The 19,405-nt window shown below is 39.8% G+C and overlaps 1 protein-coding gene across 1 annotated transcript in view; it reads right to left on the reverse strand.

The window, feature by feature from the left end:
• NRP1 (neuropilin 1) overlaps positions 1-19,405 on the reverse strand; it is a 241,014-nt gene that overhangs the window by 118,750 nt on the left and 102,859 nt on the right. Inside the window, exons 5-6 of the mRNA XM_082258742.1 lie at positions 5,782-5,937; positions 3,443-3,609 (exon numbers count right to left, since the gene is read on the reverse strand). Coding sequence (XP_082114868.1) covers positions 3,443-3,609; positions 5,782-5,937 — 323 coding nt within the window. The remainder of the gene's footprint in view (positions 1-3,442; positions 3,610-5,781; positions 5,938-19,405) is intronic.

Below are 19,405 nucleotides of genomic sequence, written 5' to 3' on the forward strand. Positions count from 1 at the left end.
CAAAATGTAAAATACAATCTGTTCCAATAAGACTAAGCAGGTAACATTTCAATTATATTGTATATGTAATGTTTAATGGGTTGACAGGATATGCATTCATGATGGTTATTATTATGGTGTTGATTTTGAGAGGTGGTATAGAAGCAGAGGACAAATACTTGACCAGGTCTAAAGTATTGAGTGACCTAAACAGAGGTCATGGGCCTGCACACATTCCACATGTTTATATTTAACATTGCAGTCCAAGCATTTTAATAAATTAAGTCAAAGCTCCAGACAACAAATAATGAATCATTGAACTTCTAAGAGTAGAAATTAAGGTAGATAACTTAATTCAGTTTGCCCTAAAATGAACCTGTGCCCAGGATATTTAGAATAATAGCAGGTAACAGTATGAGCTATAAAACAAGTCCTTGCTGACCTCTGTATCTGTTTGTACTGTGGAGTAATTCATCTTCAAAGTTGACAGCAGAAGTACTGAACTAATTCAAACTGTTCCCTTAGCAGTTCAGCTCAATCTGCTTTCCCCCTTACCAGAGCTTGTACTTTGTGTTTCCAGAAGGCTGGAAGGTTGCCAAGTTACTTCTGCAAGGAAGGGCAAGGTGGGCTATGAAGCTGATAGAACAATTGTTTGTTAAAGCTGAACTGTAAGGATAGAAAGGGTTAATTGCTCATTTACATCTAGGGGACCTGATAACGCAGTTTTCTTACCTGATCCTCCACATTTGCAAGGTCCTCTGCACTGCAAGTCTGGTCCCCACAGTCTTATCTCCCCTATGCTCTGGTAGTCGGATGCCACTGGCATTATCAAGATCAATGCAAAACCCCAAAACCACAAAGGGCCATTGCACTGCTGGAGCATGGTGGAGCACCATCTGCTAGGTAAGTGGAGGTTTAGGTAAGTAAAACAATTTTTTCGGTCCCCCGGATGTAAATGAGCATTTAACCCTTGCAGTTTGGGAACAACCTCACTGCAAGGGAGAATTTTTACTTTTCCTGGAGTTGGGCTTTAAGAATATGCAAATATTAAATTATCCACAGCCTGACCACAGGTTCACTATAAAGCCAAACCTCTCATGATTATGTCAGATTTAGGAAGATCTCACTGTTGGGGAAGGAATTTAATGGGCCAGGGCTTGACTTAACCCACCAGGCTTTATCTATAACTAAAATATTTTTAGGAAGACCAACCCCACAATACACCATTTTGCTAACTGGCTAATCATCCATAATTTTTTGTTTCAGTAAAATGAGCAGATATCAATCTACATACATTTACTGCATATTCGAAATAGTAAACAAATATTCCTATAGCACAATATATGGTTTTCTTGGCAGAATAAATGATATAGGCATGCATATATATAAATTTTCTCTCTCTACAGTAGTCCATTACAATGGGATTTTCAAGGGATGTTTACAAACCTTAGTCTGGCTATATTTACTTTCTCCCCTGCTGTGAGCTTTGCTATTTTTAGCACTGGACTTCCTATTACATAAAGAGGAACCTACGTCAGTAAGAAGAAAAAACTTTTCCAAAGGATATTATACATGAAATGGGGTGTGTAGGAATATAAATGTTTTCTGACATTACTTGTAGACCTTTCCTGCTCCTCACAGTGCATTTTTAGCATTTTGGTTGTACAACATGTATAACTCACACGCCTAAGGTCAGATTTAGACCTTTGCAAAGGATTACTGCACACACATTAACGGGAGTTATGTTGCGTGGTAAAATAGGTTGCTGTAAGGCAGCCATTTCAAATTGATACAATATAACAGAGGTTTAACACACCTGCAACTTTTCTTTTTCCTCAGCACAGCCAGTGGTTCCCTAAAATGTAGTTTTTTTTGTGGTACATTGAGGATTTCTTTTATGGAGGGGACTATACAGAATGAAACACACCACACTCTGCACATTCCCATGCATTGTTTTAATTCAAAGATGAGAATAGGCCAAAACCACAGCACCTCCAATTAATTTCAGCCTAAGCTGAGTATAGTCTGTGAAGATCAGGAGTGAACCAGGGAATGCTTTCCTACGTTGTGATGATGTGCTCTTACAACTTGTTTAATTAATGCCATAGATCTATTAAATGGGTCCCGGGGAACCCAGGGACAGGCAGTTATTTTTTTTATAAATCTGCATGGCTAAAAAGCATGGATGGCCATCTCAGTTTTAATGTGTTGGTTAAATATATTTAGTAATTTCCTCATCTACATTTAAAGCGGAACTTCACTCTAAAGGGGAATTTTGGCTTTATGCCCTTCTCTCCCCTCTTCTACCACATTTGGCACACACATTTTTTTGGGGGGTAGCAGGTGCCTAGTTTTTATAGGTACCCGCTCCCACTCCTGCTCAGACTACATAGGCAATCTGAGCAGAAATTTGCCCCCCTCTCTTTGCCGGCAACCTTCTAAGACATGTCCCAGGTCCCAGAAAACTGCGGGACCATTCACACAGCACAGCACAGTTGTAGGCTAGCTATGAAGCCTCAAGGAGTCAAAGCCAGCTTCCCAAAGTAAAAAGACCGGCGAAGAACTGGCCTGGGTAAGGTCAGCACTGGATCCCTGGACAGGTAAGTGTTCTTTTATTAAAAGTCAGCAGCTACAGTATTTGTAGCTACTGACTTTAATTTTTTTCTTTCCCGGTTGAAGATCCTCTTTAAGGGCTCAGTCCAATAAATAGTAATATTTCAGTTATACGTTATTTCTGAGTGGCTAGGTTAGTCCCTGGCTTCTTATATGTCTTGGCTACTCCAACAGAGTTCCTGTCATGTTGCTCTATCCTGTTCCTGTCCACCTGGTCGTTTAGGCAATTCAATTCTTCCTGATACATTCTCCATCTTATAAAGTAAGAATAATTTATCAGGCAGGCTGAGTGGAAACTCCTCATAATGCCAACAGCAGGTATGCAAATGCAGAAAGTTAAGCACAGATATTTCCTCAATAGAGTATCCAAAAGAAATAATAAACTACCAAAATCTGAAACATCAGTGTTGGGTGCTCACTCACAAATAGCACGAGTACACAGCAGAGCCACACACTGATAATGTCACCCAGTAAGTCTTTATTTGGCCAAAAGCCAGTTTCCCAAACCATCACGACTTCTCGGCCATGCTTCTCTTTGGGAAGCCGGCTTTTAGCCAAGTAAAGACTTGCAGGGCAATATTATCAGTTTGTGTCTCTGCTGTGTACTCGTGGTGGATTTATTGAGTGAGGACGTGCTCTTTTGGGGCCAGCACCTGACTACCTTGCAGCCTGGCATATTAGTACTTGGACTTGGAGAAACACTGACCTTGAAGATTTCATCAATTATGGGTGGACTAATCCTTTAATGCAGAAAGAGGTTGCAAAATGTATATATGTCTTCAATTAAATAAATAAGTTCACACTTTATATTTGGCCTTTATATTTGGCCATTGTTGTAGTTGCTACATACCTGTATCCACTCTTTAACATTGTCTTCACCAGGTGTCCAACCATTCTCAACATAGTTCAATCGAGATCTTTCTGCAGACCAGTTGGTGCTATACTGTGAGGATACAGTGATTTGATCTGATGTGATCTCCCCAGATTCCATTCCAAGAGGTTCTCTACATTCAAAATCTAAATGAAAAAAAAAAAAAAGCAAAAAACTAGCATCTTGATTTTAAACTAGAACCTACAACAGATGAATGGCCTGCTATGCCTACACTAATGCCCTTGTTTTTCACAATATTTGTGATAGAACATTTTTCACTTATAATATATATAAATCAATGAACAATGAACTTCTCTTATTTGCTCCCTTTCACTCTGTCTAATCTACCATTGGGAGCTTTTTGTTGTATACGTTTGTAATATATATGAGCAAAAAAAAAAAAAAAAATCATAGCTGTCCTGTGTCCCCTGCACATTTTCTATGTCATCTCAAAGAGCCCTCTTAGTTTTTATCTCGGACAAAAAAATAATTAGCATTTATATAGTAGAGATCTCAGAGAGGAGTGGTTGAGTAGTTTAGTCAGAGACAATGAGTGGGGCTGACAACACTAAGGCCACAAATGTTGTGTGTTGTCAGTCCGCAACAGAGTTTAAGAGGTGAGTGCAAGTCTGGCAGGTCAACAGGTATTGTTCTGTACCTGCTGGGTCTTCAAATGGATAAAACATGGGAAACTGTGCATGCGTTGAAGAGATAGACTGTATATGTTTATTTTGTGGCATTTTTTTTTGCCTTGACATATGGTTTAAAATTATATACATATGTCACCTGTTATTTAAATAGATCTTCATGACAAGTATTATCTTTTTTGTGGATTTTAGGACTGTCAGGCATGACACCCTCTTCCTGCCACTGGCTTTAAATAATATATGATGTTGTTGTCTAGGTAATTGGGGTCACATGTGAATGCTTTGAAGTTTAACTGGCTTGGTATTATACCTATTATGGATTCTAACCCAGCCTACCACGAGAAGGTCAGAACATTGCTCTTTCCTGACAATGGAACGGAACTGCAAATGGGTGCATAATCTTTTCCAGTTGTTCTTCACTAAGCATTCCTAAGGACCAAAAACATTTGTGACTCGGAAAATTTATATTTTACAGGATTTATATGGTGCAAATACTTTACAATTCAAATGCCTATTTTAAGGAGGACTGCCTTTTGTCTGAAATGAATGGTATTCCCAGTAGCAGTGCCTATTACTTTAGTAGGTGGAAAGAAAACAAAAATAAGCTCAAGACTAAATAGAGTATGTACTTGTTCAATAGCTGTATCCAAAGACCACCACTTGTATAGATCTTCAGCAATCTCATTTAAATATAGCAGTCCTGTGGGTTGTACCTCTGTGACATGCATACGAAAAGAACAGCAATGTGATGCCTAATTACTTTTTCCATTGGCAGGAAAGAGGTAAGAAAGTTGGGTATGGCCCATAGGGGCTTGGCTATGGTACGCAACCTGTGCATATTCCGGATTTAAATTTACCAGGTCTCCAACTCTACTATCTCTTCAAACCTTATCTTGAAAAAATTATTTAAATAATCTTTCAAGATGTATATGAAATGACAATGCTATGGATGGAAATTGACTGTGTGGGAAGAACACCAAATAACTTGCAGAGAGAAAACAAAATGGCTACACTTTTCTAGAGCTGCTGAGATCCCTATGACTCCTCTCCTTTTTTTTTGGTTCTAATCCTGGGCTTTCTTACATGTCTAGATGGCAGCCAAGACAAAAACAAAAAAGGTAAGCAAATGTCAGTATTTTAATTGGTTCTGTACCATCCTGCCTGCAGTTCAAAACACCAAGATACAACCTGGTAAATGCAACCTAGTTAGCTGACTAATTGATTTTTCTGTTTCGTCTTTATATTATATTATATTATATTATATTATATTTTATTATATTATATTATATTATATTATATTCTGGGCAGTGACAAAACAAAAAAGAAGCTTGATATACTGTTAAGCAAGCCAGTAAGAGGTGACAACCCTTAAAAACAGAGGCATATCCACAAAAGTGGAGCAGAGACCCATACCAACCAATCAGCTTTCATATTTATTTCTCTGTGAAAATTAAACAAGCTATGTGATTGATCACTATAAACAAGTTCTACACACAAGTCTGTCCTCCAGTTTGTAAAAATATGTGTTTAATTGAAAAAGAAAAAAATGACATCTTGTTATAAAGAAACAATATTCTATTCTGGAGAAGATTTAATTTATTTAGAAGTTTCTGAATGTTTTATGTTACTGGAGGGGTATGAGAATACATAACAATCTCCATAGTTACCAACCTTCCTCGGCATTGCTCTGTAACACAGTGTAGTTTGCTGAAAATCCTTCTTTGGCTATAGCATTGTCCGTGTGAAAAATCATCGTTAGGATTCCAGTTGAGGAACGAATACGTCCTGGTGTGTTCTGTCCACAGTAACGTCCAATATAAGGCCCCACTGTAAAAAAAAAAAAAGGAAAAAAAAAGCATTTTAGTAAAGATGGAAATGCTAGGTGATCATTAAAAATAGCTTAGAAAAACCTGAGTTGCATATACTTTCCTGCAGTCAAATATTCACAGACCATCTAACAGGGTCTTTGCGCTTCCTGCCTCAACATACATATTTAAACTCTTATTTCAATCTGCTTGGCCCAAGCAAACTATTTAGCCATCTGCCGACCAGCCGCTGTAGTTTTACTACGACAGGTAGGCTCTGTTATGTGAAACGGCGTACCTGTACTTCGCTTCCTGTAGCAGATAGTGGGGGCGCGTGCACGCACCAATTGGCGAGGGGTGGAGCCAATCAGCGGGTGCGGCAGATGGGGTGTCCACCAGGCACCCACGATCGCTCCCCATGGAGACAGAATGGGTGTCTGCCAATGTAAACAAGGCAGACCGCTGTTGTGCCATTGATGAACACAGTGATCCTGTGTTCCTCCTATTTAGGAACACAGGTCTCTGTGTTCATCCAGTGAGTAAATCCCCCACGCAGTTATAAATCATCCCCTAGGCACACATTTAACCCTTTGATCACCCCTGGTGTTAAACCCCCTCCCTGCCAGTGCAAGTACAGTAACAGCGCATATTTTTGGCACTGATTACCGTAGTAAAGTCACTGGTCGCCCCAAAAGTGTCAGTTAGGTGTCCGATCTGTCCACCGCAATGTCGCAGTCCCGCTAAAAATAGCTGATCGCCGCCATTACTAGTAAAATAAATAAATAAATAAAAATGATATAAATCTTTCCCCTAGTTTGTAGACACAATAACTTTTGCGCAAACCAATTAATTTACACTTATTGGGATTGTTTTTACCAAAAATATGTGGCCTAAACTGATGAAAAAATTAGATTTTTTTTTTTTTTTTATTGGGAATATTTTATAGCAGAAAGCAAAATAAATATATATATATATATATATATATATATATATATATATTTTTTTTTTCCAGAATTGTCATTCTCTTTTTTGTTTATAGCACAAAAAACAAAAACCCCAGAGGTGATCAAATACCACCAAAAGAAAGCTCTATTTGTGGGAAAAAAGGACATCAATTTTATTTGGGTACAGCGGTGCAGGACCGCACAATTGTCAGTAAAATAACGCAGTGCCGTATCGCAAAAAAATGGCCTGGTCATTAAGAGGGTAAAACCTTACAGTCCTTAAGTGGTTAAAGGGACATTAAACACAGAGTTAGGCTCTAAACAGACACTCATATAAATCTATCTATCTGGCTAACTGTCATACGTCTACCTATATTTCCATTTGAAAAACTGATGCAAAAAAAAACTGTAACCAGCAAACCTTTTGCTTTCTTAACACGCGTACCGATTGTCGGCCGTAAATATTCGGCCGACGACCGATCGGCCGATTGTAGGCTTGTTAGTATGATGCTTCCGACAGCCGACAGCGCATTTTCGGCCGAACAGAATCTGTCGTGCAAGCATTAAAATTTTTGTTGGCCAACACCAGAACGGCCAATTGTTCGCCAGTCAGTACAGAATTCGGCCGTCAATCAGCAGATTTGCAAGACTGGGCATGCTCAGAGAAGAAAAAACACAGTGAAAGTTAACCATCACATGACATCACTTCTGCAGTCGGCGGACAAAATTCGTGTGCAGTCTTTTGCACTTTTCAGCGGACAGGACAGCCCGGGGACAAAAGACGGCCGCTCGTTCGGCCGACGATCGGTACGTGTGTACGGGGCATAGCTTGAAGGATTCTAACTAGAATTGACTGGCTGCAGATGTATTGCAGAACGTCTACAATGATGAAAAACCTGCTACAAGCTCTCTCTGTTCATCATTCAGCTATGAACAGCTCAGTAACAGGTTGTTTTACTAGTACACAGCAATGCAGAAATTGCCTATCCACAGGCAAACTTGTGTCTTGACCCAGGTGTCACACCACTACAGGCAGGAACTCAACTTTTTTTCCATTTTTTTTTTTTTTACACTACATTAAAATAAACATTTAGGTCTGCTTTGAACAGTAGGAAGGACACATTAGGAGAAATAACTGAGTTATGTAGGTCATTCATTGGGGCAGCATCTTCAGCCTACTCTTCAGCAAAATCTGGCCATACTCTAGAACAGTGATGGCGAACCTTGGCACCCCAGATGTTTTGGAACTACATTTCCCATGATGCTCATGCACTCTGCAGTGTAGTTAAGCATCATGGGAAATGTAGTTCCAAAACATCTGGGGTGCCAAGGTCACCATAACTGCTCTAGTAGATCCAAACAAATATTTGTTTGAGCATTCCGAATACATTTATTGACTTGGCAAAAGTCATTCTAAACCTCTACAAAATTTTGTTTGCTTTTAAAGATTGACTTTGGAAGGAATGGACTTTACCAAACAAAAATCACAATCACTGTTAGAAAATAATTTATTCAAGAGAAAAATGTATTTCTTGCTCCTTTTAATTTTCTCATCAATGTGGTACAGTGGTGTATTTAGGTTTTATGCTGCCCTAGGCAAGATTAAAATTGAGCGCCCCCCCTTCTATGTAAATTTGCCCCACTCCTTTTTTAACAGATGTGACTCCCTCCAAAATTGAAGGACTACAAGTCCCAGCATGATGAACCCCTGAGATCTCAGGAGAGGGGGGGGGTTGACAGGGGGTGGAAGAGAGAGAAGGGTGAGGGAGAGAGAGGCCAATAGAGTCTCAGGTGGAAGGGGGGGGGCAGCTTTTTTGCTGCCCCCTGCAAAGTGCCGCCCTAGGCCTGGGCCTTGTTGGCCTAGGCCAAAATACAGCACTGATGTGGTCAATTACAAACATGGTTTTGACCCCACCAACTATTAAAAAATTGAATGAACATTCTAAAACAAAAATCTTCTAGAGCTGCTGCGGGCCATATAATCTCCTGCTAGGCCTTAGTCATGTGACCTGGAGTTAAAGCATGGTTTAGTTACTAGGGAAGACCTTTTTGCAGACTCTACTCCTTCCCACATCCATCACCTTCTTTAATGTCTCCTCAATTTTTAAGAAGAACTAAACTTCCAAAAGCTAGACTGCAATTTCTTCAACGGAAAGTATTTATTTTCCACTGGAAGAAAAACATTCTGGTGCCACCATAAAAATGAGCTGTAAACCACTTAAACAATAAAGGGCAGCCATTGAACTCAGGTGCCTTCTTTGACATATAAACAAGTCGAGCATTGAAAATGGAACAAGAAGGACATTGTTCATCTGGAAGCTGTGATTGAAGAGTCTGTCCATGACTCTGTCTTATAATTCTAAAGGACTTATTCGGGACGTCTACATTTAGATTGTCTGTATTTTGCCCCCTGGACATCTCAGATCTTTGCTTTCTGTCTCTGTGAACACTGTACATTCAGAAACTGATGGGCCAACACAATACAAAGAAGTATTGAATTTGTTCGCACAGGGATTCCTAGACAAGCTAATGCAATATTGATCGTCAGAACACGGGATAAGGCAGAAAGTATTAATCACGCTTACATATAAGAGAAACATCAATTTCTTTCACTATATTTTAATACATCCAGCAAGCCTGTAATTATCACTTATAATAGCATAAGTTTCCTACTGTCAAAAAGGAGCGCTTAGGCTGAATTTCTCTAATGGATCTATTATTACATATTTACTAGCAACAAAATATTTCCTAATTTTGTTAGACCTATTAAATCTATGAACTGTGGCAAATCATCCTCGCGAATCTATTATTAACGCTTATAATTAACAACCGCTGCCCAAATGTCTAGTCAACAGTGGATGAGAGGAAGTAATTATACTTGGCTTATCTCTCGGTAGCTAATTATATGCATATATTTATACGACCTATCTCTTTCCTGTCTATCAAGGGCCTCTGTGGAGAAAACCTGTATATTGTCAAGTCAGGGAAAAAACAAAACTACAGACATGAATTCATTACAGATCAATATAGATGTACAAATGGAGAATCTATTTGCATGACGGTCTGTCTGCAGATTAAGCAATGCAAAAGACAGGTTGATGTAGTCAGTATTTATGCCCGTAACCAATCTTATTAGGTTCATTGAAAGTCTAGAACTGTTTCACTAAGGGATTCGCTTCCAAGTAGGTAGCCTAAGCAGTGTCTCAGGGAATCTAATCTTGGTCACGTGTAAGCCATGTTTGCTGCCTGGCCTAAACACTGAGCTCTATAATAGCTGCAAAAATAATCACCCATAACACACTAATGCTCTGTTTAGGAATTCATTCTTCACTAAGCAGATTAGGTGCTGCTTTAGGGAATGTGTTGCTAGCTGTACAGGTGCCCAGTCTGCTGATTGGACTGAAAAATAACCTACAGGATCATTTCGAATGAATATTATGGTATTGGATAATATGAGGTTATTATATTCCTTTTAAACATATTTTCTGTAAGGCAGTATAGGTGAGATTGCATTAGTCTACAAATACGATCCATAAAAGGTGCAAAACTTCAATACAAAATTCTATACCGGCTCAGAAATCCACATGCACTGAATCACTTAGGTACTGCCTCAGGCAAACAGTTTTTGCCCCATGTCTGCCAAATGTTCTTGGCCTGAATAATAAGTTCTATGTTCAATAGAAACTCAGATGCCACTTTAGTATAAGATTGGACAATGTTACACATCACTTTAGCATTTGCACCAACTTGGGCTCCTCGTTATTCATGTCTATGAGCAGAATGCATAACCGTATTGAGCTTCTTCTAGCTACCTTTACCAAATTGCCAAAAAAGTGCTCATGCATCTTTTTTCACCCACCTCTTAGCCCAAACGTCAAATATAAATTGTCTAAGAATTGGAAAGAATGCACATTGTATTCCTGTGCAATTCACATGCTATTCAATGAGGTGCAATTTGAGCCTATTCATTTTGAATGGGCTTTAATTGCACCATATCTCACCAAAGTAATACGCACTTCTTTTGGAAAGGCACTGCACCCAGGCAGCAGGGTAGTTTTGTACCATGCAGTCTGGGGCATTTGCAACCTGCATTTAGGGTGTCAATAACATTGCGCTGAAACCCGCTACAGATCGCAAGGACATTGCGTTCTGAACGCAGTGTGGGATACGCGCACGAACCGTCAGTTTCCCACGTTGCGTTCTAGTGTGAACCAGGGCTTACCATAGTCAACTAGGTAACCTTAAGCTGTCCATACACCAGTAGAGTTTTATTCAAAATATTTTCATTTTAAGACTGTTCATTTGATTTTCTAATCATTAGGGGGTTTGTTTTTGAGTGCAGTGATAGAAAAATTTAAAGGAGCAGGATAGGAAATTTTTTTCAAGTGTATGTAGTTCTTGTGCGAGAAAGTCTATTCTTTCCAAAATCGAATGTTAAGGGCCGGTTCACACTCTTGCGAGTGCGGCGATAGCATGTAATTCGGAGCGCACTGCTCCTTCATTACATGCGATTGGATGTGCTGATGCGAATTCAGCCATACACTTTGTATGGCTGAAATCCGCACTGTCCCCGCACAAAAGACGCACAGGACCCTTTTTGTCCAGCCGCATCAGGATCGGATCGCACAGTGGTTCACACTTGTGCGATCCGATCCTGTGCGAACTGTCAGATCGCACTGCGATATGTGATCAAACTGGGGGTGTCGTTAACATTTAATTGACACCCCCTGCGTATCGCATTTGGCAGTGTGAACTGCCAGACGTGCGTTTGCGATGCGGGAACAGGCTGCGAATTTGCAGCCTTCCCGCATCGCACAAGTGTGAACCGGGACTAAATGCAAACTAAATTCTAAAGTACTTTCCAACAACTTTTGTCAAGTCAATGTACTGAGAATTTTTCCAACTTTAGTATCATGCTACCAAGATCAGATGTCACACAAGGCAAGGTAAAGCTGATAGAGACAGTTTACTCACTCTAGTTCTGGCTTGAAAAGTAAGGAATACCATTGCCTTACTCTTAGTCCTAGGTGTTCAGATCCAGAGTGGGTGATCTCTAACTACACAGCACACTAATTTACATACATAACTGCACAAGTTGTATACGGACAGACAATAAGGAACCAGCTGGATAACTCTGGAAGACAGTCTATAGTAGTTTTAAAAGGTCTACAATTGCAACCTTCATATTATTTTTATTAAAGATTTATTGTATACTTATTGGTTGTAATTTCTTTTTTATTTTAATACAATTATTTTAAAAACTGATTAAATAAAAAATCAAGAGGATGTGTGTGGCAGGTGCCAGAAGAAAAGAACAACTAATGCAAAAACTACGTTATCAATACAGATCAGATTGAGTAACATCATGTGTGTCATCAATAACCCAACTAACTTATTTGATTCCTCAAGTCACACAACAGACAATTATTGCATGTGTTAGTGTCCAATGACTGCCCAGGAGGGTTAAAAGATTTAAAAGAAAACATCTCTTATTCCTACTTCTTTGTTACTGAAATTACTGTCCTCTCTGTCCGACAGCCTTCAGGTTTTATACATTTTAATATAAAAATGTATTACAACCAAACAGCGCCTTAGGAACAAATCAATTAGCTTCTTGTGCTAAGTACATTCCACTCATGGTCTGTTTGAAACAAAAGGTTAAAGTATCAACAGCAACATTATCCACAAATTGAATATGATTACTTGTACTTTTGGAAATAGTATCATTACAATGCATACAGTATTAAGTGTTGCCATAACTACTCCTGCCATCAAACTTATTTCTTAGCAATCTATTTTCAGGCTTTCAAACTACAATTATTCATTCTATCCATAGTTGTTTGCAAAATGCTATTCCTGCATTGCTACATCATTTTGCATCCTGGCCTTACTGCTATTTAGTAACACTAGTCACATGGTATGCTCTGGGAACAGTTATGCCCTTGGTTCAGTAAAGGTAACAGCTACAGTATATGGCAAAACCCATGCCAAACTTATTGCTCAACTATCACACTTACAACAAAGGGCATTGGGTCTCTGCCAAAGCAGAAGATCCCAACTTAGGCAGAGTAGCAGATTGTCTCAGTCTGAACACCATTTTCTCCATTGGCAGAGATCACATGACCAATCCCTTCAATTGGTCACATGTATGGCCACAGTAGGAAGTCAGGAGAACAATTTTTTCTGCAGGAAATAGTATTATATCCTAAATAAAATTACCTTATAATTGGTAAAGGTCTACTTTAATGCAACCCTATCATCAACTAAATAAAAACAAAAAAAGATGTATGGGGAAAAAGTATTTTAATCCTTACCTGTCCCATGTCACCATTCCCCACTGAATCCAAGAAATTCTGCTGCCTGAAGTATTTTCAGCATCTGGCACTGTTTTCAGTATGTCAGATTCCTGGTCCCCTGCTGAGCACTGTGGTTCCCTCTGCCAATCCTTATGTCATCACTGTGTCCTGTAGGGGTCAGTGGGAGGAACCATAGAACGGAGAAGAGGACCAGGTATCTAACATTCCTGAAAGTGTGAGACACAGAGAATTCTTTACCCAGTGCCATCTCTTAAATACAGCTTAGAATAGTGCAGTGAGCAGTGGGACAGGTCAGCATTAAAATACTTATTTTCCACACACCCTTTTTTAAATAAGATGACAGGATCTCATTGATGCAAACCTGCATATTTCCTATTCAGGGATACAATAGGTTTGCTAACATCTCCCCTCCAGCATATCACTCCCTCCCTACATGGTTCAGCGCCAGCGGCCAAAGAAACTAACTGGTGCTTCCAAAAATTGAGGAGCAGATAACTGGTGCTTTCAAGTATTGAGGAGCAGATAACTGGTGCTTCCAAGTATTGAGGAGCAGATAACTGGTGTTTCCAAGTATTGAGGAGCAGATAACTGGTGCTTCCAAAAATTGAGGAGCAGATAACTGGTGCTTCCAAGTATTGAGGAGCAGATAACTGGTGCTTCCAAGTATTGAGGAGCAGATAACTGGTGCTTCCAAGTATTGAGGAGCAGATAACTGGTGCTTCCAAAAATTGAGGAGCAGATAACTGGTGCTTCCAAGTATTGAGGAGCAGATAACTGGTGCTTCCAAGTATTGAGGAGCATGTGACAAAAGATGACCAATAGGCGTTGTCCATAGCTATGGGTGCAGTGGCTCTAATGCAGCTCTTGGCAGGTGAATAGAACCATAAAGGAGTGAAAGAAGGCAAGTAGGTGCAACTGGGGAGGGCTAAATAAAAGTGAACCTGTTACTTTGCCTTCCATAGGCAAACATATGTTCACTATAAGGTATTTACCATATTTGTATTACCCACTTGAAAATGTCACAGAATATTAAAGGATGATAAGTATCATAAATTCTAAAGGCAAAGATATGAGACCAATACAAATACATATATTAAAAACTTTTACATATAAATGGAAATCACAAAAGAAGGAAATAATTGCCTGCAATAGATTGCTTCATTTTATATACAATGCAGATAAATCTTTTGGAGATTGCTTTGTAATTGCCTTACAAGCTCCTTACTGGTGAAATATTGTTTTATTAAGTTGTTTATAGTTCTTTTTATACTCTGCTCCCTCTTGGATTGGTCTGTTCTCTAACAGGCTCCATTCCATCATTTCTATATACACATTACTTTTCCAGCTGTAAGTCGCAATGACAGTGAAGTTAGACAGGAAGCAGAAGAAGTTGAGATAAAAGAGATTAATAGAGTGTTTAATTTGCAGTGGCATTAACATCTATTGGAAGACAGTGCTTTCTGTGCCTTCATTCAAAAGTGTGTTTATTTTATTGACTTAAGCATTGATGACTTGCCAAGGCAATAGTTCTGAAACTGTATGCACACTCTTCTAAATTACTTTTCACTCTCAGTATCACTCACACGTTCCTTAAAGGCAGGAGAGCCGGAGGCGCTGAGGGAAAAAAATGTGATGATTATCTTCATATCAAACCATACTCTTAAGCTGTTCTTTTGTGTTTGGATCTTATCATTTTATACACAAAAGCAACTTGATGGGCACTAAAGATTTTTAGAAGAAAGCAGAAATAATTGTAAACTACTCAATATCGAACCACGGGTGACCACCCAATACAGGCGGCTGTTTTGTGTGGTAAAATTGTTTATTTGTATTCATAGCTCAGTGATATCATGGTTTAATAGTGGATTGATTGACACTGGTTCTGCATCATAACTAGATGCAATGACGCTAAGACTGAAAGCAGCAGCACACCCCTGGCAATCCACAATGCATGATAATGCCACTGACAGTGGTAGTAATGTTATTACATTAAAACCAAGATGCAGTTGGGAGCCTTCATGTATCAGGAAGTGATATATGTTTGCTAAGGTTGCTGGGTGGCTTAAAGAAGCCCAGTGGAGGTCGTAGCTCAAGGATTGATTGGCATTTGTTCAGCATCAAAACAAGCTGCAATTACTCTAATTCTGAGAGCAGCAGCATGCCTTTGGCAATCCACGATGCATGCTAATACCAATGAAGGTGGTGAAGATATCATTACGCTGGACCCAAGATGTTGGGACTCAGGAGCCCTTTGAGTATCAGGCAATGATATGTGTGTACAAAGGCCATTGGGGTGGCTTAAAAAAAGCCCAGCGGAGGTCGTAGCCTTAGCCCTGTTCAAGGATTGAATATCACTGGTTCAGCATTAAAACAAGCTGCAATGATGCTAATGCTGAAGGCAACAGTACATCCTTGGCAATCCAAGATGCATTTTATTATAATTGAAGGTGGCGATGATGTTATTAAACTTGAGGCAAGATGCAGTTAGAAATTTCCATGTATCAGGAAGTGATACATATGTGCAAAGACCGCTGGGTGCATTAAAGAAGCCCAATGGAGGTCCTAGTCCTGGCCCTGCTAAGTCCTGCAGACTAACTAGAAACTGAACACTCTATGGCCACTGCAGTTGTTATTGTGAACCAATTTTCTGTGGGGTTGGGCTTAAATACCTGATTTCCCCAGCAAAATCTACAACAGTTCCCCATACTGAAAAAAAACAAATGTGGGAGAAGGGGATAAAACAAATACATGGGTTCCATTCGAATTGTAAATCACTTTTCGATATAATTAAGTACAGCGGTATGAACTAATGCTGCACTTATGGTTCCAGTAGTGCTAGGTTCTAAGGAAAGCCAGCCTGTCAGTGTACAAAGGGACTAGAACATAACACTTGATAAAGGCCTGTAAGACTTCTTCCTATTGACTTCTGTCTATTGTTGAAGCCAAGCACCCATGTTCAATGACCGATGCATTTCAATTAGCATTGGCAAACACTCTTAAGGAGAATAGCAGGTGAGTGTAGTGTGACACAAGCTTAGAGAAAAACACCAAAAGCTGCTGGCCAGATGCATCCTCTAGCAATAAGAGAAGACAGAGCAAATAGGATCATAAAGGGCTAATCTGCTCAAAAGTTGTATTTCAGTTAAGACTGAAACGGATGATGTGCAGAATCTTGTTACCTTTTTCAGGGATGCTACCAATGCAGTATCTGCACTAGAGATCCTGTCTTTGGACTCTTTGCCATGGGGTTTACTCAGACTAAAGCTAGACCAGCATTCTTTCTGGAGTATGCTCTTTAGTGTACATTTATTTATTTTATTTATTACGGGTACTTATATAGCGCCGTCAACTTACGCAGCACTTTACATATATATTGAACATTTATATCAGACCCTGCCCTCAAGAAGCTTACAATCTAAGGTTCCTAATTCACATTAATACATACATATACCAAGGCCAATTTAGACAGGAGCCTCACCTCTAAGGTTGGGCATCCTACCTGTGTGGGTGTTACTGCGTTAACATTTTAGTTTCATTTTTTTACATTTTAAAATAGGGTGTCTCAAGACTGTGCATACTTTTAAGTGGTTGTAAACCCCATTCGTGAAATTTGAACTAAGCACATCTATCTGTAGTGTTTACTTATTTCTCTCCAAAGCTGCAAGTGTCGTTTCCCTCTGGTGCTCCATTCCCCTGTTATCAGCCTTAATCCCTTCTGACAAGTTCAACACATGAGATAACAGTAGCTAAAAATTTGTGTCGGGGAAGGAGCTTAGAGGGAGATAAGCACTGAGCTTGTCTATTTAGAATACATCTCTGCATGTTCCTTCATTCTTCTGCCTATGTGGACGGGGTGTGTCTCTTGTCCTCCAATCAGCTCACACACAGTATAAGTCCAGACTCCACACCCACCCCTATGTACTGCTGAAAAGAGAAGGAAAGATTTCTAACACAATCCGAACTTTTCAAAAAGTGTGTAGAAAGGGGAAGATAGCAGATATACAATACATGTAAAATGTATGTAGGAGGGTTTGTTTCATCTCTGTGTATAATCTGAGTATCATCTGAGGCTATTCACTTCACAGAGTATATGTGAGGGTGTACAACTACTTCAATGGCTGCATTGACATGAAAAGGTTTGAGAAACATTGGTTTAATATCAGTCTCCCTAAAAAAATATTATTTATTGGGCTGACACAAATATGGAGGCTGCCATTGCTCTTGCTTAGCTGTATCTGGTGCCCATGTACTCTGAATTAGTGACCAGGAACAAGCCTGCAGACTACAAAGTCATAGTGATGTTGAACTGATTTGTTCTGGCCTACTGACTTAGAAAGTATTGAAGCCACTGGATCAGCATGAAAGTCAGGCAACTAAGATTTTCAGACAGAAAGGTAGCAAGGGGAACCTAAATATTACTCTAGTACTCTAGTATAGGTTTCTGTTAAACATTTTGATAAAGTTTAACATTCACACTATACACATAAGTGTATATACAGTATATAGCAATATCTACAGTATATATACATACAGGCATGTTGATGTGTGTTTCTTATTTAGGGTCTTATTGTGTTACAAGACATTACTCGTGTTCCATTTGTGGGATTGAATTTGCTGGTACAACAGTGGCTACTTGTTTCCCACTCCGGGACGTGTGAGTGACAAACCGGTGATGTGTTCCGGCTCCACGGAGAGGTGAGAAACTTTAATCAAGCTTGCCTGCTGAAGACTGCTGCAGCAATAGACCCACAGCTGCGGGCGTGAAATAATATGCTGCCGATCTAAGGAAAAGGATTTTTATTCAAATGAAAACACCAGGCGTCTGGGCACAATCGTCCTCCTCGTAATTTTCAACAGGCTTGGGCAGCCTGTGGCTTTAATTTTCCTGTGGAAGAACATGTACTGCCATGGCCTGACATAGAATGCAGGGGTTTGATTGCTTATAGCAGAGTACGGCTGCAAGGAAATGTAGAAAAACAAATACCTTTTCATTTATTTTTGTCAAAAAATGCATTGTTTTGGGAGTGTCTGCTCCATAAGCAAACTGTGCGGCTTCGAACAAAGTTGAATAATGCCCTTGCTAAGGGTGTAGGCCATTTACACACCTCATTGAACCTGAGGGAAAACCTCCTAGGATGTTGCTAAGGATGTTGCTAAGAGAAGCCTTGCTGTTACTTGTTCACCTTCACCATCACAGGAGCGGGCTCTCAAATGCTGAGCTCTGAGCTACTGCATCAGGAGAGAGAATGTGCATGTCAGGGGGTTTGAATCAGAGAAAGAGCTCACTTCTGTGATGATGAAGGTGAACAAAAAAAACTAGGTGTCTCTTAGCAGCATCCTAGGAGTTTTTCAGTCAGGCTTCATAAAGTACATAAATGGCCTACACATATAGCAAGGGTATTTTTCAACTTTGGTCAAGGCTGCACAGCTTGTTTTTATCTAGAGATGCCCCTTATCTGCATAGGCAGTTTTCTGGTAAACTTTCTGATCTATACCTATGAACATGCTGCAGCTAAAGCCCCCAAAAGCTAGTGATAGGTGTGTCCCATACCTGTATACACTATATTACCAAAAGTATTGGGACGCCTGCCTTTACACGCACATGAACTTTAATTGCATCCTGGTCTTAGTCCGTAGGGTTCAATATTGAGTTGGCCCACCCTTTGCAGCTATAACAGCTTCAACTCTTCTGGGAAGGCTGTCTACAAGGTTTAGGAGTGTGTCTATGGGAATGTTTGACCATTTTCCCAGAAGCAAATTTGCTTGTTTGCTTGTTGGACAAGAAGGCCTGGCTTGCAGTCTGTGCTCTAATTCATTTTAAAGGTGTTCTTTGGGGTTGAGGTCAGGATTCTGTGCAGGCCAGTCAAGTTCCTCCACCCCAAACTCACTCATCCATGTCTTTATGGACCTTGCTTTGTGCACTGGTGAGCAGTCATGTTGGAACAGGAAGGTGTGTGGTTATGAGTAAGCGACCTACAGCGTCGTGAAACGCGTCAACCCGACACGTCTGTTTGTACACTGTCTGTCTACTTTATTTATGAGGAATAAAGAAACCTTTTGATTTCATCATAACACCCTGAGTGCGGTCTCAAACTTGGATTTCTTCTACTCTTGGATGACGGATCTGACCTGCACCAGGTTTGGAACATACACCTGAGTGGCTTTCCCTCATTGTCTCTGGAACAGGAAGGAGCCATCCCCAAACTTTTCCCTCAAATTGGGAGCATGA

This window comes from Pelophylax lessonae (genome assembly GCF_965119305.1).
Source record: "Pelophylax lessonae genome assembly, chromosome: 5".
Classification (NCBI taxonomy): Eukaryota; Metazoa; Chordata; class Amphibia; order Anura; family Ranidae; genus Pelophylax; species Pelophylax lessonae.